This window comes from Amblyomma americanum, chromosome 7 (assembly GCF_052857255.1).
Source record: "Amblyomma americanum isolate KBUSLIRL-KWMA chromosome 7, ASM5285725v1, whole genome shotgun sequence".
In the NCBI taxonomy this organism is placed as follows: domain Eukaryota; kingdom Metazoa; phylum Arthropoda; class Arachnida; order Ixodida; family Ixodidae; genus Amblyomma; species Amblyomma americanum.
The window spans coordinates 93341836-93364051 of NC_135503.1; the positions used below are offsets into that span (position 1 = coordinate 93341836).

Sequence of the window (22216 nt, forward strand, 5' to 3'; positions counted from 1 at the left end):
CGCCATCTGTTTTGTAGTCCTGCTTTCACCTGCTTGCCGTCACATAACATTATCATAGATTTGTCATGATGAATGACAATGACAGCTGGAAGAGAACTAGGACGGTCAGGAAGAACGCGTACAGGGAGTGGAAGTTTTTTGTTGAAAGCTCACAGTTATCATACGTCCGTTTCTTCCTGTCCGTCCATGTTCCCTCCGTGCTGCACTTTATCATGAACAATTCCAAACTTGCCCTACTTTCGGTACTATGATCATGACGTCGTAGTCATCACGCTGCATCTGCTAAAGTGGTATCATAGCTGCAAGGCGATGTACCACACCTGCGACACTCGACGGCGGCGCAGCATTCTTTTGGTATATTGCCCCTTTCTTTAAACTAAAGATTGCTTTTGCTCCGAACTAGTTGGTCATCAGCGTTCATTTGTTGCTTGTCTTTTGTGTCCATGCGATTTGCAATACGCTGCCACCATAGTTTTGCATCTGGACCCTGTAGGCCAAGAAATGTCATCGTGACTGCTATCCGGTGCACGTCGGTCGCTTACGAGCAGCGCACTTTTGAGCTGAGCACTGTTGCCGAACTGGATAACAGCGATAGCTCTTAAGTGCCCGCGCCTGGGTTTAGCCTCGTAGTCTAACCCACCCACCGGTAGCGCCGCCGGTCAGCCTGGGTCGCATAAGCGTACGAGTGGCTATGTTTGCTACAGCCGCCGGCCAGTGCAGGGGTGCATCACTTGACCACTACACCAGTGCACCAGAAATATATCCCCAAAATTAAACGCCTGAAAAGCTATAGCTAAATCTCGCGTTACACAGTCGTAACCATCCTGTGAGTTTTTTATCCCACTGGCACGCGGTGCCTACTCCGCAGCTAGTGTGAAAAACCGTGCTCAAAGCGACGTTAACTAATATCAAGGGTGGAAAATGATGGCGGCACAATCTCCAGCCGCCGCGGTGGCTCAGTGGTTAGGCGCTCGGCTACTGATCCGGAGTTCCCGGGTTCGAGCCCGACCGCGGCGGCTGCGTTTCGATGGAGGCAAAACGCTAAGGCGCCCGTGTGCTGTTCGATGTCAGTCCACGTTAAAGATCACCAGGTGGTTGAACTTATTCCGGAGCCCTCCACTACGGCACCTCTTTCTTTATTTCTTCTTTCACTCGCTCCTTTATCCCTTGTCTTATAATTATAATTGTTTTTTAGGGAAAGGAAATCGCGCAGTATCGGTCTCATATATCGTTGGACACCTGAACCGCGCCGCAAGAGAAGTGATAAAGGGGGGAGTGAAAGAAGAAAGGAAGAGAGAGGTGCCGTAGTGGAGGGCTCCGGAATAATTACGGCGCGGTTCAGGTGACCGCCGATATATGAGACAAATACTGCGACATTTCCTTTCCCCAAAAACCAATTATTATCACTACTACAATATCCATGTTTGGCGCCCTTATGAATAAAACTCACGCAATCGCGGTTCTTGGAAAAGGTGTAGCCGATCAGGATGAGTACGACGATGCCGTTGAGGGAAGTCAGGCGGTACCTGTCGTACATGGCGTCCACGATCACGAACACGGCGACGCACATCCACATCGACAGCCACAGGCGCGGGAGCCTGCAATGTGTGATGCGGAAAGCGCGAAGCATTGCACGCTCTGTAATTGCATGCAGAGTGATTCATTTTATCGAATGCAGAGTAAAAGAACAGATTTATGAGGCAGCTAATAAATAAGGTTATCTAAATAATATTAACAAATGTCTCCTTATAACCAATGTACGCAGCGCGCCGCAGAGGCGAGAACAGACAGGCACAGCACAGGCGTTCCTGTCTTCCAGTCGTTGTGGGGGTTTACATTTATTAGCAATAAAGATTGTGAACCAATTAGCCCAACGACGAGCGTTATTGAAATATACCTGGTCTCGCCTAGGCATAGTGTGCGCCTGGCCAGGTAAATTATTCCCAAAAGCAGTGCTTTGTTAGAGAGAAGTATTTTTATAAAACATTTTCATCTAATCGAATGAAGCGCCCTCTTTCCTACTTGGCCTTCGAGGCTTCCAAAGCTAGCAGGCCTGCTCGACCTTACTCTGTGCTCAAAACCTAGTTTGCGGTCACTGCAAGTATCTATCGCTGTGACAGTGCAAAATATTCTGCGATTTACAGCGTCCAGCATACCATTGTATACCTCAGCATGTTCTCATGCGGTCCCTCACTTAGACACCGAGAAGTAGGAGTGATACGCGGACGAGTGGGGCATCCTGCTGCTAGAGCACTACTTGCGCAGATTTCACAGCATTCGGCGCTAAGAGTAGAACGGAACACAAGCTATAAGCGTGACCTCACACGATCAAAGAACGCTAGCCCTAAGCATTTCAAGCTGACTTGCTTTCGCGGTAGGCAAGACGAGCAAAAAATTGAAGAGGATACTTAAGCTCCCCTTAAGAGCATGAAGGGATAGTGTATTGGGTAATGAGCTCCTGAAACCGCAGCAAATACCCTATTCACTCGATTCCAACGCGCACCTTTTATTTCAATAACTCGTCTAGAAATGAGGTGCATGTTAGAATCTAGTACGAAAAAGAAAATACGCCAGCAACTTTCTGTTCTCATCGGCAACACAAAATGGGGGCTTAATACATCGTGTGCGTCGATACAGTAGAGGATCGTTTATTCGGCCCCGCATAAATTAGAAAATCCGGATAAATCGAACAGCATGCGCGATCCTGGTTGGCGGCCATGTAAGTCTATGTCATTGAACGCTCGCTAATTCGGACGCTACGAGTCTCGCACCGACTAATTCTAACAGTTCCATGAAGAGAGGCCACGTACAAACAGACGAAAAACTATTTCTGCAGTGAGTTTTAGACCCTGCTTGGTCCCTGGACCACTGCGCGGTCCCGCACTGCATCAAGTAGGTCATGTCGGGACATGACGTCGGCAGCCCGAATCACCGCAGCAAGCTGCGATGTGAGACGTGAGCAGGACCTCCCGGTCCTCCCAGCTCGAGATGGCGTGCTGTCCCTTCGGGGGAGGGTCAGCAGAGCAGCCGAAAAGGATGTGGGAGAGTGTGGCGTGAGGGTTACCGCATAGGGAGCATGCAGGGGACGGGCCACAATAGTGGGATAACAGCTGAGGGGATGACAGAGAGCGGGTCTGGAGGCGTCTGAAAATGTGTGGTCGGCATGGGAAGCGATCTTCAAAATAGGCCTTCTTAAACTCAGTTGTATGCTGCAGAGTTTCCCGCGCACCTCTGACGTGCGTGCAACGGAAGGCGTGACGAAAAACAGACTGGGCCTCACCTCCGAGAATACTCTGACTGCTTAGTTTCGGTTTCGCTTTCCTGAGCTTTGGGCCAGCCCTTTGGAACGGCGGCTACCAGCCGCGCAAGAGCGAGCCAAGCCAAAACAGCTGCGCCTGTACATTTCTCCCACTTCCATTCGTGTGGTTGTTTCCATGGAGGCTCTTCCAGTGGGCTTTCGCCACATGTTGTCCGCTTTTTGTGCGGGAAGCATAAACGTCTGGTGTGAGTTACAATCGAAGCCAATGCAGTTTGTTTTTTCTTCTACCATGAAAAATGGCTGCGCGTACAATCGAGGGGCATTAGAATTGAATAAATGCAGCATTCCTACTCGTAGTAATACTTCAAACGCAGCACCGCTTACCGCTTCGTAGGACCCATTTGGGACCTTGATGCCACTTCCCCGCTTTTGTGTACACTTCTTTAAACCCGCTTAACCTTTCACGACATTGGCACGCCATCCGTTGCGTCGCAGAACCACTATACCCTCTGGCCTTTTCAATGCACAAGAGAGGCAAAGAAAATTACGTTATGAGCACGTAGGCAAAAAAAAAAGTAAGCACGTTGAAACCATTGAGTGCGGCGACGTCTGTTGGTCAAGAAGCAGGTGCCCTTCACTTCTTTCTTCGTTCCTTCACGTTTGCTCACAGTGCTTAATGTCCGGTAGCGCAGAGTGTAAATATAGGCACTTTGGGCGGTTTCACGCATGTCTCATTACAGCTATGCCTATGTAAAGGCATTGAGTTAAACTGGCATCATCCCATGGCCAATATAGAAAGAGGGGAGAAAGGAAGGCGGGAAGGTTAACCAGGATAAATTATGCGTTTGTTGCCCTACGCTGGGGAAAAGGGGTAGGGCACATGAAGGGTAAAGACAAAGTTTAAATTTAAAAAAAATTATGATCGATTTGCGTAGTTAGGCCAGATGCGAATTACCTAGGTGCGCAAGCAATCAGTTTTCCCTTCGGTTCCGGTGTTCAGATCCTGTGTTCGCGGATGGAAGTTATGCTGATAGTGATAAAGGGTTAATAATTCCATATATGCTGAATCTGCCATCCTCTTCATTCATATATCCCTGGGAGTCTTCCTACCACTCCTGGTGCAGTGGTGCGGATGTCAAGCGGTCACTGCCCTTCTACGGCAGGCAGATGCTGCCAACGGCGGGACTTGGGTTGCGACCCAGGTTGCGCTTCCAGAGCAGCCTCTCGCTGTTAACTGAGCTGCACCTGACACGGTCACGTAAGAAAGATCCTAGGTGTATATACAGGGTGCTTTGTATTTGTCTGTCCGGGTTGTAAAAAGCTGTCCTGCGCAAGCTACTGGACTATTTGTGCTCAACTACAGACCAGACCACAAGGTAGCTTATTATAGTCTATGTTCTGTAATAAGTCATTTAACATTGGAATTTGCCTAGGCTGCCTGGTTTCGGCGAAAACTGCAGTCGTCTGCGCAAACCATTCCTGTTTTTCGCTGATTATGGACAATAGAGGAAATATCTGATATTAAATTATCATCAGAAAGCGCAGACTATCATAAGCTACCCTGTGGTTTGTGCTTGATACAATATAGGCCAGTAGTTTACGCAGCAGATACTTTTACAACCTGGGCAGATAAATACGGAACACCATGTATATACGCACACGCGCCTGGACAAGCCTTTCATTACCCGGTAAGCAGGTGAGCAGCCTGCCACCAAATATGCTTCAGGGTAACATACAGACAGGCAAACATACAACGGCTAATTGCGGGGAATGGCCACTAGAATCTCTAGCGCACTAAAATAGTGGAACAAAGTCTACAGCCTATTTCGAAGGCAGTATACGCCCTCAAGAAACGAAACAGGGTCTTGCACCTATAGCATTCAGAAGCGACGATCGCAGCTTCTACCGTCCAAGTGAGGACCTTCATCTATCTCAGCAGGCGAGGGATGGTCCAATGCACAGCACAGCGAATGTCTATCGGCGCAATACTCAGGACATGCACAAAGTAAGTAACCCTTGTTGGGCTAGTTGGTCTTCCATGATCCATGATGAACCAGCGCAAAAGGACAATGGTCAACGAGGAGGAGGACTACGTGGACAGAAGTCCTCCTTCGTCCTTTTTTCTACTTGTGCGTCGTCCTTTTGCGCTAGTTCATCAAGGATCACAGAATAAGTGTTCTATAGACCTGTCGCACCTGAAACTAACGGCGGAAGGGCTGTCAGCTATGCCTGTCAGAAAGGAGTATTGGTTCGTGAGCACAACGCTACGTCACAGGCGACATGGCAATGCCGCATCACGTTGCGCTAGACGGGGCGGAATTTTGAGTTCCAGGTCGTGCTGTGACATGTTGCCATGCACTCCAGTCAAGCCTGAGCCATAAAAGCCAAGCAACCGGGTGGTTCGCCTCGCGAAATAGCGCCATTTATGGTCATGTTGATACCTGAGGCTATCGTTCTCAATGAGGCAATGATGTTCTACTCTCTTCTTCATGACATTTCATAAGCCAAATTTGGCAAAAAAAAGGAATTTTTATAGCTGCTAAGAAAATTTCGCGAAGTGAAAATTTTTTTTTCAAATCAAAGAAATTTCAAAAGAGCTGCACGAAAAAAAGGGTCGCAAACAGGAATTTTCGGCTCTGCTTAAGGAAGCTCCAATCTCCCTGACGTCGTGCGTTGGTAAGACCCTTGAGCGAATGGCTCTGACTCGCCTCTCTGATTTTCTTGAGGCACGGGAATTTTTCCCCCATTCTCTCATTGGCTTCCGACGCCGCGTCTGTGCACAGGACATGTTTCTGATTCTCCAGCAAACGTTCCTGTCCCCTACACCCACTCAAATTTACGCACTTGTGACTGTCGATGTTCGCAAGGCCTTTGACGGTGTTTGCCACGATCACATCCTTTCTCAACTCGCCTCTTTGGATTGTGGCTCCCGCATGTACTCCTATATCCGCTCATTCCTCTCTAAACGTGTGGCTCGCTTTCGTGTAGATACCCACTTGTCTAACCCACACCACCTCACCCGTGGCACTCCTCAAGGTGCTGTTCTCTCTCCTACCCTTTTCAATCTCGCTATGGCCCCTCTCGCCTCCCAGCTAGCTGAAATTCCCGACCTGCATCATATATTTTACGCCGATGACATCACTCTCTGGTGTTCATCTGGCTCTCCCGGTCACGTACAGGACACCCTGCAACGTGGCCTAGATCTCATCGACTCCTTTCTCACCACCGCTGGCCTCTCTCCTGCTCCTGAGAAATCCGAGCTTCTCCTTCTCAACCATTCCTCCTACCAGCGCTCACACAACCACTTCGTCTCTCTCCACCTTTCTGGCTCTCCCATTCCTGTCGTCACACAGTGCAAAGTTCTTGGCTTCCCTTTGCATGCGGCTAAGAATGTGCAAGCCCTCCACCGCGCTGTCACCACCTGCCACTCTGTAACTCACCTCCTGCGGCGCGTGGTCACTCGACGCTCAGGTCTCCACGAGGCTCACGCGTGCCGCGTTGCCCACGCGCTGGCCCTCAACAAAGTCTTGTACTTTGCACCCTACGCTTCCTTCAATCAGACTCAACTTAACACTCTCGAGACTGCCCTTGTGGGCCTCTACAAGGCAGCTCTCAACCTCCCTATCACTACCTCTACCACTAAGCTCTTTGCCACAGGCCTCTTCCATCCTCTTCGTTCTCTTCTCAGTCTCCATCGTGACTTGCAACTTGCCCGGCTTTCCCTTACCCGTCAGGGTCAGTGGTTATTGACTCAAGCGGGTATCTCGCCCATTCCAATCTCCCCGTTTACCTCTCCTATTCCCACCCCCGCTCCCAATCTTCGTATCCTTCCCCTCCCGACCAACATGTCCCCCGTCCTGCACGCCGGACGTCGTCATGCGGCCGCACAGCACCATTCTCCTCTCTTTGATACCCAGGGTGTAGCTTACACGGATGCCTCCTTCGTGGCTCCTCGAGGTTCCTGCGGCTACGCCCTGTACCATCCACACCTCCCTGCTCCTGAAACCCACACCAGCGGGCCGTATCTACACCCTCCAGACGCATTGTCCCTCGAGGTCCTCGCCATTGCGCATGCCCTCCAGTCATTTGCCCTCCTTCCCTCTCTCCAAGAGTACACAGTCTATTCAGACTCACAAGCCGCTATACACCACATACAGAAACGCACCCTGACCCCTTCTCTCCAACAGGAGGTCGAACGAGCGGTCTCCGCACTGCAGCCTTCCATCGTTTTCCTCCGCTGGGTCCCTGGGCATTCAGGGATTGACGGCAATGAGCTGGCTCATCAGCTCGCCCGCGACACACTTTTCCGGGCACCGTTGATCCCCTGGCCCAAGCCCTCGGAGGACGGTGGGAGGCTCACCCTTCGCCGCACCATAAAAGAGGTCTACCTTGAGCTCCGCCTCGACAAACGCCTTTACCCTCCTCCTCATCCATCACTCACGGTGCCGGAGTCTCGCCTTCTTCGGCACATTCAGATGAATGCAGTTATCACCCCGTCCCGCCTCTTCCTCTATCGCTATCGATCGGACCCTTCCTGTCCCAACTGCCCCTGCATCTATGCGGACCTGGCCCATTGCCTCTTCTATTGCCCGGCTGCTCAGCAGTCGGGTTCCTTCCCCCCACCCTTTCTATCCATCACCACCTGGCTCGACTGGCTTGGCGCTGAAGGGGAAGAAGAACAGCGGCTTCTGGTCGCCCAGGCGGTCGACATGCTCGGCCTATAAATTATGGTCGAATAAAAGTCTTTACTACTACTACTACTCTCGGTTCCGGCCTAAAAAAGCATTACCGTGAGGGCGGCACGAAGTCTGAACTGATTCCCAAATGAGCCACTGCGAGAGACACTTCGTCTGCACATTTGCCCTTACCAGGAATCCGTGACACCAATTGATTCACTTGTTTTTTCGCCACTTGGCCCACGGCGAGAGGCGAATGGCTGTATATTTTTGCGTAAAAAAACGTCCGTACAGAAGGTTTTATCGAAGCACGTGTGTATCTGTGCTGAGTGGCGTAACGCCATACGGCTAGGGCACAACGTATAGGCGAACGTGGTTTGGCTTATAAAGCCCTGCAGCGTGAGATGGGGCGCCTGTGTTGAGAAAATGTCAACCTTGGACAATTTTTACTTTTCTCTCGACTGATATCGAATAATGCAAAGCGCTCTCCCTGTTCTCCTTTAGGACACTAGAAAAAACCGACTAGACTTATAAATGTTTCATAAATCAAGTTTATGCCAACTAAAAGAGCTCTGATTATCTTCGTTTCCATAGACGCCTATGGCTTAAACATTTAATGGTTTTGGAACAAACATTAGGCTAGGCATCGAGTCGCAGTTGCCTATGACGTGTGCGGGAGGTTACCCTCACCTACGTCCTGTGGAAAAACCAGTCTGTTACCTGCATGACTCGTTAAACAACAAAACGTCACTTCTTGCATTGAAGCTGCATAAGCAGCAAGGCTTAGGAGCGCTAGCTAGCAGCTGTCCCAAATTCCTGATAAGATGTGGCCGAAAAAACTCTACTCACGCCCTTGACCTGAAAAATACCACCTGCTTTGTTGTTGTTATCGGACCTTCTTGAGCTACATAAGAGAGGCCAGACCGTTTGGTACACTGCCCTTCTGGAGTCTGAACTAATGCTTGTCGCTCACCGCATCAATCTGGTTATCTAAACGCCAAAACAGAAGACATCTCAGGACAACTCACAGCGTCGGGAACTTGTCATGTATGCTATGGACGACTTTGCGGACGCGTTCCCGCACGTGAGCTCCTTTCGCGGACTTCTCGAGCAGTGCGGTCACGGCTTGCCACAGGACGAAGGGGTAGGCGGCGCATGTGACTAGCGTGAGGAACTTGACGTCGTGGCAGAAGTCTGGTGCGCTGTTCCACGTCAGGGATATGGCGGTGGCCAGGTAGACGTGCCAAAGGACCGCCGCCATCACCCTGGCCAAGAAGGGCAGCCACTCCCTCCACGCTGACGGGGTCTCTACTCCCTTCCTCCCTTCTGTCAGCGGCGACAGGCTACTCATCGGGGCAGAGAGAACGGCAACAGGTTCACCTCCTTCCTGCGGTTCCCGAGAACAGAAGTAAACGCCAAACGTCTGTCTCTGTCTGTCTGTCTGTCTGTCTGTCTGTCTGTCTGTCTGTCTGTCTGTCTGTCTGTCTGTCTGTCTGTCTGTCTGTCTGTCTGTCTGTCTGTCTGTCTGTCTGTCTGTCTGTCTGTCTGTCTGTCTGTCTGTCTGTCTGTCTGTCTGTCTGTCTGTCTGTCTGTCTGTCTGTCTGTCTGTCTGTCTGTCTGTCTGTCTGTCTGTCTGTCTGTCTGTCTGTCTGTCTGTCTGTCTGTCTGTCTGTCTGTCTGTCTGTCTGTCTGTCTGTCTGTCTGTCTGTCTGTCTGTCTGTCTGTCTGTCTGTCTGTCTGTCTGTCTGTCTGTCTGTCTGTCTGTCTGTCTGTCTGTCTGTCTGTCTGTCTGTCTGTCTGTCTGTCTGTCTGTCTGTCTGTCTGTCTGTCTGTCTGTCTGTCTGTCTGTCAGTCAGTCAGTCAGTCAGTCAGTCAGTCAGTCTGTCCGATTCGCGTCCTGCTCGTGGCCCTCCCCGCCACCGGATTCGGGCCGGAGTGGTTTCCGCTACTAGGCATTGTTCTGGTGCAACGCCAGCGGGCAGAGTGGGACGGCCGGGTCCCACTCTGTGGGGCTGCCACGCACCAGGAGAGGGTGCAGCGGCCTCTCCGCGACATTATGAGCGTGTCGAAGCCCACGATGCCCGCTGCCCGTGTGAGGGGTTAGGTCATAAGGGTTACGCACTGGACACGTAGAATATGGCCAGAAAGCAGAACAGTGGCTTGAAATTCTTTCGGCAAAAATAAGCCGCACAGTCTCCTCTCGGTACGAAGGGCGTCCCAACCAGCCCCGGACGCGTTGATTTCCGATTTAGAAGAGCTCGGTACCAAGCGGGGCCAGGCGGCTGGGGGAACCAAGCCTGGGTTTTGGGGGAGTCGCCCTTAGGCTAGAAAACAGGAAAAGAGATAGTCAGTAGCCCACTCGGGAGGCCAGTAAGCCCCGAAACTCGGGAAAGCCCGGTAGTTAATACCGAGTGCCAGTTGTGTACCTGACGAAATCGCAAACCGACCGCAAGAAGCCTAGTAAAGCGCGCAAGCCCTGGATAAATCGTCGTTGCTTAAATATGATTCAAAAGAAAAATAATCTTTTTAAACGGTTTCTTCGAACTAGGTCTTCCGACGACTTAGCCAGATTTAAATCATATCGCAACAATGTAACTTCATTTCTTCGAGAAACCAAGAAGGAATACATGGAAAAATTATTTTCTGGTAATGTACAAAATCGAAGCGACCTCATGTGGAAAGAAATAAATAAAGTTCTAAACCGTACAGAACAGGAACCCGTGGAGCTAGATATCTTAGTCCGAAATCAGAAACTTTCGGGAAAAGAACTAGCAGATACTTTTAATAATTACTTCGTGTCTTTAGTTAACAGCGTACATAATCCTGATTCCCTGAGCTATCTGAAATCTAGAAATCACAGTAGTGCATTTTTATCACCAACGGATTGCAGTGAAATTGAAAGCTGTTTTCTTGCTCTCCGAAAGAGTAGTACAAGGGACGTAAATGATCTAAAAATTCAACCTATTAAACATACCATTGATCTAATTAGTCCTGTTTTAGAGCATATATTTAATCTATGCTTTCTGCAGGGAGTTTTCCCACAAGCCATGCAAGTTGCTAGGGTGACAGTAGTTTTTAAAGGTGGCGAGAAAAATAACTTGTCGAACTATCGTCCCATATCGATCCTCTCCATTTTTTCAAAATGCCTAGAGAAACTGCTGTACAAAAGGATCATTAGCTTTTGTATCAAACATAACTTATTGACACCTCATCAACATGGGTTTAGAAGTGGCCATCCCACAGATACAGCGCTTTTAACTCAAAAGGAAATAATCCTGCAATCTTTCGAACAGCACCAATTAACTCTCGGTGTATTTGTAGATTACTCAAAGGCATTTGATTCTATTAATCATCAGGCAATACTTGCTAAACTTGAGTTCTATGGCTTCCGTGGCGTTTTTCATACCATATTGAACTCTTATTTATCTGCGCGAGTACAACTAGTAGTAATTAACAATAAATTATCCGACCCGAAATCAGTCTTAGCAGGTGTCCCGCAAGGAAGCATATTGGGCCCTCTACTTTTTATCATCTACAATAATGACATCGTTCTCATTGACCCACGCCCAACATTTATAATATATGCTGATGATACCAGTTTATTTTTCAACTCTAGCAATATACAAAATCTGACTGAACAAGCAAACACGTGTTTACATCTTTTAAATCATTGGTCGATCGTCAACTCACTGCTTTTTAGGCCAAGAAATAAAATAGTGTGCGATAGCGACATTTCACTTCGGATTGGGTCTGTGCCTTTAGAAGTTGTCTCCGTCGTAAAAAGCCTTGGAGTATATTTTGAGAAGCATTTATCGTGGTCAACACATGTCAATAAAACAGCGGACAAGCTGTCAAAAATAACTGGTGTGTTAAGTAAACTACGCTATTTTTTGCCACAAAAAGTGAAACTAATTCTTTATAATTCCATGTTTGCTTCCGTTTTAAACTACGGTTTCACGGTATGGGGAACTACTACACTCTCAAACTTAAACAGGTTACATGTAATCCAAAAACGAGCCATAAGAAGCATTGCAAGCATCCCCCGCGACGTTACGACAAAACCCCTTTTTAATGTCTTCCACATAACTCCAATACACGAGCTATATAATGTCAACTTAATAAAACGATATAGGAGAAGTAATACCTATCGTAATTTTCTTGAAACTTTGTCTCAACTAACACCTAGAAAACACACTTATGCCATAAGAAACCGCGATAAATGGTTCATTCCCCAAATACGAACTAACTATGGACGTCAAATGCTCAGCTACCTCTTACCATTATTGCTAAATGCTTTGTGTTAGTCTTACAAACCAGTATTTTTGCATCTTATTTCTTTTCCTGTTTTTGTCTGTTTTTATCTCTTTTTTATTTTTTCCGAGTCAGTTGTGTCTCGCTTATTTTTCCTCAAACGCAATTGTTATGTTAGTTGCTGCCAATATATGTAATCAAACAAACCTTGTAACCTTGTACGGGGGCGCAGGCGCGCAATCAAGCTCCAGTGAGAGCTTTTTGTCTGCGCCCCTAACATCTGGATGATGTAAATAAAAATTTGATTGATTGATTGATTGATTGATTGATTGATTGATTGATTGATTGATTGATTGATTGATTGATTGATTGATTGATTGATTGATTGATTGATTGATAGCCTTTGGTAAGCACACGCAAATATATATCTTGCGGTAGCATGAGGTGTGAGTTGCGGACATAAAATGAAACCCCCCTTATGTAGCATGAGGTGGAGTGTCACAGACTGTCAGGGGGCGAACGCCGGTGGTGCAACGCCATTCGAAAACCGTGAAAGGGTTCCCACTGAGTCCAAGTACCGTAGAGTAAGAGCCGAAGCACCGAACGAGTGGAGCGAAAGCTCTGCCATCTTAGTACTGATGGACAGTCGGGGTGGTGGAACCTGGCTTGTGGGAGAGGATCTTGCTTGAGCCTTTGTTAGTTTACCCTGTCTCCGACGGTCGGAGACTCCGGAAAACGTTGTTTGTAGTATGGAAGTACGCTTTGAGGCCGAGGGCCGCACTATCGTTTGAAATTCGAGTGCTCGCCCTCTACGGAGGCCTGGGAAGGAGCTCATAGGGATCATAAATACGGACAAAATTACCGCTGTCCCCAAGCCCTCCTAATTCCCACAACCTTACCTATATTTCTTATATCCCATTCCCACGTCCCATCTCAATCCGCTACTTCCCAGCGAAGATCAGGGGTAAACTCTCCGGTGGTGGGTCGCTATAGTAGTACTTCCGCCATTGATTTCTTTCCACCTTCGGGTTGCATGATTCCAAATGCTCAAGGGCCACATCTTTTATATTACTATTTAGAATAAAGTGGTTATACACATGTAGGGTGGGTGAGGCCTATATATCTTTTTCATTTTGTTGCCCCAGCATATTTTATGTCCGTCCGTCCGTCCATCCGTCCGTCTGTCTGTCTGTCTGCTTGTTGAAGGTGCAGCACTGCAATTCAATGTGTGTGTTGGCCAAGAGCTGTCACACAGGATACTTTTCATTCAAAGTTTCGCATTGCACATCACGCTGACAGTCACACGTTCTCGCCAGACAATTTCATCATTCTAGAGTGTTTTCTCTCCATGAAAAAGTCGCGTTAGAAGTCGGCAAGTAAAAAGTTAGATGGCATATACAGTACACAAAATTCGACGAGCCATATAAAGTACACACCATTAAAAACTCATCGTATTGCGCTGCGTAAAAGGCACACTCGTAAAACGTGCTTTGTAACACGAATATGTCCTCTAACAAGAGCCAGTTTACTTGTTTCGCTTTTTTAGCGTGTAAGCTCACGGAGCTTGATGGGCTTGCGAGAGCAAAGGTTTTCAATGATAATGCATAGCGCAGCTTTGAACTGTGAAGCGATTATCAAGTTTATACAAGGATAAAAAAATTGCCTTCATCCGTCACACCTTGCAGTGAAGACGTAACCCACCAAATCTACTGCGAAGGTATTTTCGGCCTGTCGCAGGTTTTCATTTGCCACGGCGGATGCCGGCATGGCTGTCTCCGCAGCCGGCTCCGGTTGGGCTTGGACAGGCTCGGCCGTGTCCGGCTGAGCTATGACCTTCTCGGCTGCGACCGGCCCGGATGCGGCCGCCTCGGCTGTGACCGGCTGGGACAACGGCGCTACTGCTTGGAGACCCATTTGGGCTCTCGCCTTCTGTCGGTGACCCTTGCGTCCAGCGCCCCTGCTGGTTGTGAGCACCGGCGAGGTCACCTGGCCGGCGTTTCCTTTTGCCTTGAGCACGAAAATTGGAACAAAAGGAAGGGTGATCGAAGAGAAACCGATCATGCACTTGCTTATTACTTTCGGAAACTAGAAACACGAGAAAACAGCGCTCTAAACAATTTAATGCAACTGCATAGGATCATTCCGTTCACAAGCAGTGCCGGCATCCGTCTGTTCGTGTCGTGAAAAAGCAGGCGCAACGTGCCCACCGGGTTGTAGGCAACCTACCCACTGAGGCAGTTGGCAATGAAATCAATTAAAAAAACTCAGTGACGCCCGCTTCGGCGACTCGACGGAAATGCGTGTGTGATCACCGTTACTTTCGAAATACGTAAATTAACCACACCGATTATTTTAGTTTTTTTCATTTTTCGTTATTGGCGCCTCCGTTCTCGTCACAACCTTTCAAAGCCGCGATATCCGTCTTTCTCTACTTTACATTCGTAGGTCCTCATACGACCTCTGGCACAGTGACGGACTGGTTAGGCGTAGCGCCACTGCCCTGCGATTGCATGTGCTGCCATTGGTGGGGTTTGTGCTACTCAGGTTGCTCTTCCCGGGCGACCTCTCGCGACCAATCAACAATTTAACTGCCGCGTGCCTCGGTCGGCTGTTTGCTCGCAATCCGGTAGGCAGGGTTTCAATCATAAGGCTTCACTCCTATGGGGCTTCACTTTCTCCGCGACATGCTCCCTCTAATGCTCACACATTAATCAAAATAATCCAGTTGCCACCTGCCCTGAATGGCACTCATTTCTCATTTCCATATAGCAGCACAGCATCCTGATGAACTTGCTGTGCAAAAAAAAAAAAATGAGTCTTACAAGAGCTCGGGCCGAGCAGCCTGGGTCTCACAAGCACCACCGGTGGCAGAGGCGCATCGCTCAAGGCCTGCACTACCGGCGAAAGGGGTACCAGGAGACCGGACAGAGCAAGATTGAATACGACGGGGGCGAAGGCACAGCCTTGTGCGGTGACGCGGACGGGTAGGGGGGAATGCGGGTCCGAAGTTGTCCGAAGCCATGTTAACATCTCTGAGCTACCTTTTTAAACCGGTTCCATCCCGCTGTCTTCAGTGCACTGAGAAAATACATTGAGAAGAGAGAAAATGTGGTTGCGTGCGCATTCAATATGCAGCAAACTTTACTTGCAAACCGAGAAGGGTGCAGTTCAGCAAAATGCAGCGTCTTTTTAAAGCTGTAAGTCTGATTTATCAGCCTTTCGCTTTCGGAATATCCAAGCGTTTTGAGCCAGAAACATCAGCTAAGTCCACCCCTAACACTATAAAAATAGCCTGCAGTGTGTAGAGCACGTTTTTTGTGGAAACGATTAATTTGGGTCACTTTTTATTTACAACAGTATGGTATGGTATGGTATGGTATGGTATGGTATGGTATGGTATGGTATGGTATGGTATGGTATGGTATGGTGTCGTAGAATCCCAAAGCACTTAAAACGGTATTCTCGCAGTCATTTATGCGGAATACCGGCGAGTTTTAAAAGAGCGGGTATTCGGACCGTTGCACGTTATTATCCTTAGAAGAAGCGCAGTCGACAAGAGCGCTTAGCTACACACTCGACATTCTCGTCGTGATAGGGCGCTATGACAACAATATGGTAAATGCCGTGACTCAAATAAATCTCTGCTATATAATCTAGTGGACAGGCTTACCAGCATCTACTATGATACATCTGTGCCACAGAGTTGTTCGACGAGCCGTGTTGACGGCAATTAGAAAATGAAAAATGTAAATTTTGTTTTTGGGGAAAGGAAATGGCGCAGTATCTGTCTCGCATCTCGGCGGACACCTGAACCACGCCGAAAGGGATGGGATGAAGGAGGGACTGAGAGAATGAAGGAAGAAATAAATGCAATAGTGGAGGGCTCCGGAATAATTTCGACCACCTGGGGACCTTTAACGTGCATTGACATCGCGCAGTACACGGGCGCCTTTGCGTTTCGCCTCCATGGAAACGCTTCCGCCGCGGTCGGGTTACGGCAATTATAAAGATACCCATTTCCAGGCGTTGTCATGCCACGTGAAAGACACTGAACTTGGACACAAACGGCAATGTTTCTTTTTCTTTATTTGGAATTGTACGACCGAGCGATTCCCGGCCGTATTCGCAAGTCTAGACTCGCGTGTAGCCAGCAACATCATCAACCTCTTTCTCAAAAGTATGCTGCCCAGTTTAGTACTTTGATAGTTTATTTCCATTGCAATCACTGCTCGACGTAACACACTTTGTCGACGTATTTTCTGTGACCACGTCGACGTCCTACTGGCCGCACTGCCTTTGGTTTCAGCGCCGAAGGGAGCAGAAAAAATTGACGGTCTATTCGCGTAGTTAGGACAAATGACAGTTATGCGTGCCAGCACTTTGGTTGTCACTTCGGTTCCGGTGTTCGAATCCATCGTTCACGGATCAAGTTGTTCGGATACTGATAACGGGTGAATGCCCATATATGGGGCAATGGTCATTCGCTACTTTACTTTCACGGACCCCTGGAAGTCCTCATGCCGTTCCTGGCACAATGGTGCAGCGGTTAAGCGAAGCGTTAAGGCCCTGCGATGGCAGCTGCTGCCATTGGTGGGGCTTGTGAGTCCTCCATTGCTATTTCCGAGCAACCTCTCTCTACGACCAATCACTAATTGAACTGCCACCTGTGTCGGTGGGCAGTATATATACCGTATACATGCGGGTAAGGGCCGAACTTTTTTCAAAATTTTTCGTGCGCGGTTCTTATTTGGAAGCAACATTTTTCAATTTAATGCGCTTGGCGGGGTGCCCAGAACCTCATGGGCAGGTGGACAGCCTGCCACAAAGCAGGCTTCAGCAAGACACACAACGGCTAAATGCGGGGAATGGCCTCTACGGGTGCTATCGCGCTAAAAACTGTCCGAGAAAGAGAAACGACAGCTTTGAAAAACGTCCCTCTACAATCCGTTTGAGGCGACTCATGTTACGAATTTATGGTCTAAGTTTTCTTTGAGCCCTATAATCAGTGCCCGCATGTCGTACTTTGAGAAGGCTCGAAAGTGGGCATAAAGAACAGAGGCTTTCCGCACTCTCATCGAATGCGCCGTTCTCTCCTTTTGTGTTACGCGTTTGCAGCCCGGTTCGCGTCCGACCCTGCCACTATGATCCTTATCTTAAAGGGACAGTGAGGAGAACTCTATCAATTTTTTTTTCTTAGCAAAATCTGATAGTTCAGCATTTCATGGCTTTGTTGCCGCTTGTCCGGGGGCGAAAGATGCATTTATTTCAAAGAAATTTGGATTAGGAGTTGAAAAAATATTTCCCGCCGCTCCGATTCAAACTCGGGGCCCTCTTATGACGCCACGGCGACCTCTTATGACGTCATAGGACGGAGTGACGTGAAACGTGACGTAAACGGAGACTCCGTGATTTCTGGCGGCTCGCGGTGCGGTCTAGCAGCTGCCGAAATGAAAGCTACCGCCGCTACACATTCAAGGCATCTATCGGGGGGTCACTACCATCGCTTCGTTTACGTCTGCACCGGCGTCTTGCCAGCGTTACGATAGATCCCGTTCCCGAACCCGACCATGAAGTTCTCGCAAAAACTCCAGCCTGCATTTCAGCGACATCAGCCCCACAGAGCGTGCGATGCTTTTGAGGGAGCACGGTTCGGTTAGGCGCTGGCGGGTCGTTTCCCCCTTCCGCCGTGAGCAGCCGTTAGCGAACTATATATCATAACCCAGTGCGGGGTGTCGCGAGGGGCCAGGACAAGGTCGGCGCGTTGCGCCCATCGGAGGCTGGCTGGTGCTATGGGGCCAACGGATTGTAATTCCTTGAGCGGCGTGGTTGCACGGTGCAGCAGGCGGTGTCGAGGAGGTTTCCCACGGTTGCAAGGGCCAAGTTATTTATTTTTTCCACAAAAAAAAACGGATGGGAGCTCAAGGGGGCTCTCGTTTAAAGTTGGCAGCTTGAAAGTAAAGCCGACGCACGACGCTTCAACGGGTTCCGCGAATCTCCGGAGGTACGGGGTCCACTGGATCGGGCTCTCTCGCCCATTTGCACGTAACTTCAGATATGTACTGTGAATGGATTAAATTAGCCAAGAGCTAGAATAGAACAGCTCCGCCCAACTGCCGAAGCTATTGAAAGGAGTCGCAAACAAACGAGTTGGAGGAGAGCGGAATCACGGTCTCTGCAGGTTCCAAATCTCCTTTTCCAAACTGCCTTGTATCTTAACTCCCGTCCCTAATAAGCAATTTCCGTTAAGTAGTTTGAAGTTGACTGGCACAGCCGGGAACGTTTCGCTGGGCGAGCATACGAAGACACAAGTGCTTTTTATACTGCTAACTGCCTTGTACGATCACCGACCATCGTGCCATCATAGTTTTTCATCGACTTTGGCGATCATCTGACCAGCCTTAAGAGGCTCCTTCAAAGGTTAACTAGCACTTGAAGCGGCACTTGGAGTTCCTCTGCTGTTCAGCGCTTGTAAATCGAGGCGCGTCAGAAACGAAACCACGGGGCACGCAAAGCTCATAGACGCGAAGCGCCATAACAAATCGAAACTCTCCTGGCCGCCTGCGGCGCCGCCAAGCATCGGTTTTCTTTGCTTTCAGCATTCTGGTTGTCTTTTGTCTGTCTTCCTTGTGTGATAAAAGTGCACTACATGTTTTAAAGCAAAACTTACTTCAATACTGAACCCCGCAACCTTCCTTTGTCAGCCTCAGAGATTCGCGCCCCATGTAGGAAGGAAAATTCCTCCAAGGTGGCGTCTCTTGTCCTATGACGTAATCACGGCTGTACTTGCGAGACTGTCCTGTGGCGGCGATACTTGTATTTTGGTTCTTGCTATTTTCTACCTTACAAGAGCTTTCTTTTCAGCAAGAGTGGCGTTTTTGTGATCAGCAGCTGGTAATCTATCGATACAAACCAACTTCAATTTCTCCTCAGTGTCCCTTTAAGCCGGCAATAGCTTAAAGCGAAAAAAGCGCCCTGATTTCTATGATAATATTCACTGTCTCATGAAATCTCGGAAAGGTTCCCTTTTCCATTTAGTCCCTACATTGAACAAAAATTCCGCTCAAAAAAAAAATCCCCAGAAATGAACATCACTGAGCGACACAAGCCGTGGGCTGCAAAGACTGCACCAGTGCAGCTCAAATTCACTGCTAAAATCGTCGCAAATCGACTCTTGTTGTGTCATAAAAAAGACGTTAAATCAAGGAATATCTGATAGGCAGTTAAAAAGAACCATATCGGTTGCATTTTTTATTTTTCATAATTCTCTTCAGTTTTGTGGTCGATCGGCTTCTCTGAGCCTCATTTAGGCCTTAAAGTAAGCGTGAGCGATATCTCTCAGCTGCAACATATGCTACCTCACTGCGGCCGCATGGGTAACTAATATTATTTTAACGCTATCACGTTAAAAGCTCCGTTACGCAGAAAATCCGTCGTCGGCGTTGTGAGCGAAAAATCACGAGCATCCCTCTGGCAGGTGGTGCCCAGAAGGCACTATATAGGAGGCATGTGGGCCACCTAGGTCACGTGACGTTGCGGCGTCATCACAACCAGACGAACGGATACAAAGCAAACTACCCACCGTGGCAGGTGACAGTTAAATTAGTGATTGGTCACTACGGAAGAGCAACCTAGGTCGCACAAGGGCCATCGCAGGGCAGTGGCGCATCGCTTAACCGCTGCGCCACTGCGCCAGGAGTACTGGTATGAGGACCCCCAGGAATCTATGAATGTAAAGTAAAGGATGACCTTCTGCATGTGTGGGTATTCACCCATTACGCTATCGTGTCATACCCATGTCCAACATTCCTGGACACAAATTTTGGATTTTGGACGACGGTAAGGTAGTGGTTTAGAAATATTAAAGTAATGGCCCATTCTTCTAATATGTAACATAGTCTTTCATTTGTTGTGTTTCCATCGCTCGCATTGAGCATTTAAGACTTCCATAGAAAAGCAATGGCGAGCGCTTTTGACAATAGCAAAATCGTAAATAGCAATAAATGCAAGCCTGCCGACCGGAGATGTACGGATATATTGATTGTTATGGTGCAATTTTAAAATATATGAAAAAATTGCGGTCATAAACTCTACCCCGTTCAAAAATGTTTTTGTCCAGAATTGTTGGGTATGCTTTAAACGAAGCTTAATCGTCTCCTCCAATTTTTTTTACCTTTCAACGTGAACACCCATCCCTCTGCATTTCAAGTATCAACGTCACGTCGTGACAACTACGAATTTTGTCTAGGAAGCATTCCGTCAACGCCAATATCTGTTTGTGTCAATACAATGTGGTTTTTGCTAGATTTCTGCCTCGGTTTAGTTATTCCTTAAAGAAACTAACTGCTATCGACATCTTAAAGCATTGTGTGCTCTGGCATATAGTGCATCGGGACCTCCAGAGAGCAAGTAAACAGATATTTCGCAAATCATTAAAGCGTTAGACGATCTTAAAGAACTCCGTCACAACAGACGTGGCATCATAACCCCTTAAGCACCTAAGTGTACAGTGTGTCATTGATTTTGTTCAAGCGATTCGGGTATGTATGTATGAGATGCGTTCACAAGAGTTAATAAGCGCCAGCGAGCTCTGCCTGCCATGATTTCGTACCAGAAACTTTTAGACTTTCTGTCTCCTACACGTCGTGAAGTCCTACAACGAACAGCTGACTCAGCTTGCACACTCTGTGAATTCTTACAGTGATGCTCGGAATCAAGACGTAGCTCACCGTCTTTGCTGCTTGGGCATCTTCGACCTGTCGCGGTTTTTCTTCTGTCAGGGGACTCGTCGGGTTGCCGGCGTCAGCACCGGACTCCGGCGCTGCTGTAACCGGTCGAGACACCACCTCTTCTGTTGAGGAAATGACTGGCGACTTCGCAGTTTGCAGGTGCTCTTTGGACGTACTCGAGGCCATTCGCTTCTGACGCGCTCACTCGTCGGACTGCGGAATAAAGAAGACTTGAGTTTTTTCTTTTCGTGCAGTAACACCGACGTTGCTTTTTGCATTTTCATACGTGAATCGACGCCAATATAAATATAATAGAAGGGCAAGTGATGATGTGTGCCCCTTCGAGAGCAGACATGATCAAAGTTTGAGCTCTGGGGCTTGAATTCATGACGCAAGTCCACCTGTCGAGGCTGCAGTCTTAAAACCTGCTTGTGCGAACTGGATGCAAAGAAGGCAGACAGCAAAGAGAGAGTTAGATGTGTTGCACATTTAATATTCACGAATATAGATACGTGTTAAAGTATTCGCGTAATAGCATCGCATTGGAGATTTGATTCAGAAGCCTTTATCTTGGAGTAACGCCTGGCGAGCAAAAAACTCACGTTAAAGCCACGTTTAAGCGAGGTAAGAGTCGGGAAACAATGTGCAACACGGTTTCTCAAATGTGCAGTTGTCTTTTTAATTGCTGTACAGAGACGCATGTGTTCGAACATACTCACTCATCCGGTCACTAACCGCTCACAGCGTGCTGGTAGCGTGAGGTGTCACAACCGCACAGAAGCATACCATCCTCCATTCCTCCTATCTTACTGCTATATCCGGTTGGCCATCGACGTATTGGCCTTTCGGTGATGTTCACGTAGGTTCCTTTCTGTAGTGAGAGGGGATCAAGTGCGCGTGTGTGTCGTCTGCAAAAGTGCGTCTTATAGACGGCTACGACGCATAGTTTGCGCGCTGGCATCGCTAGGCTGTTGTCCTAGCCATTCTCGAAACTTGGGTTCAGACTTGAGAGAGAGAGCTTTAGACGATAGCTTTTAGCCTTGACGCCGCGGCAAAAACTTCAATGATTAACTATAACATCCAGGGCTAGCAAGGGATAACAGCATTGTAGCTCGCCCACATTTAGGCACACCTATTGGCAGGCCTACTTCAGTCGCATAACCACTAGAGATCGTACATTCTCGAGAGCGGCTACCCCCCTTCCATGTATCCGCCCACGTTGAAAACATTTTCTTTGGCCAGCGGAATAAGGTGGGAGTTTTCGGTAAATACAGATAATGCTGCCGGTGAAACCGGATGCCCCA

The 22216-nt window shown here is 48.3% G+C and overlaps 1 protein-coding gene across 1 annotated transcript in view; it reads right to left on the reverse strand.

Annotated features, from left to right (window-relative positions):
- The window catches only part of LOC144097937 (putative transporter YutK), a 31081-nt gene extending 16981 nt beyond the window's left edge, over positions 1 to 14100 (reverse strand). The window contains exons 1-3 of the mRNA XM_077630533.1: positions 13888 to 14100; positions 8964 to 9322; positions 1451 to 1598 (exon numbers count right to left, since the gene is read on the reverse strand). Of these exons, the coding sequence (XP_077486659.1) occupies positions 1451 to 1598; positions 8964 to 9322; positions 13888 to 14100 (720 nt within the window). The remainder of the gene's footprint in view (positions 1 to 1450; positions 1599 to 8963; positions 9323 to 13887) is intronic.
- Between the last annotated feature and the right edge of the window lie 8116 nt (positions 14101 to 22216).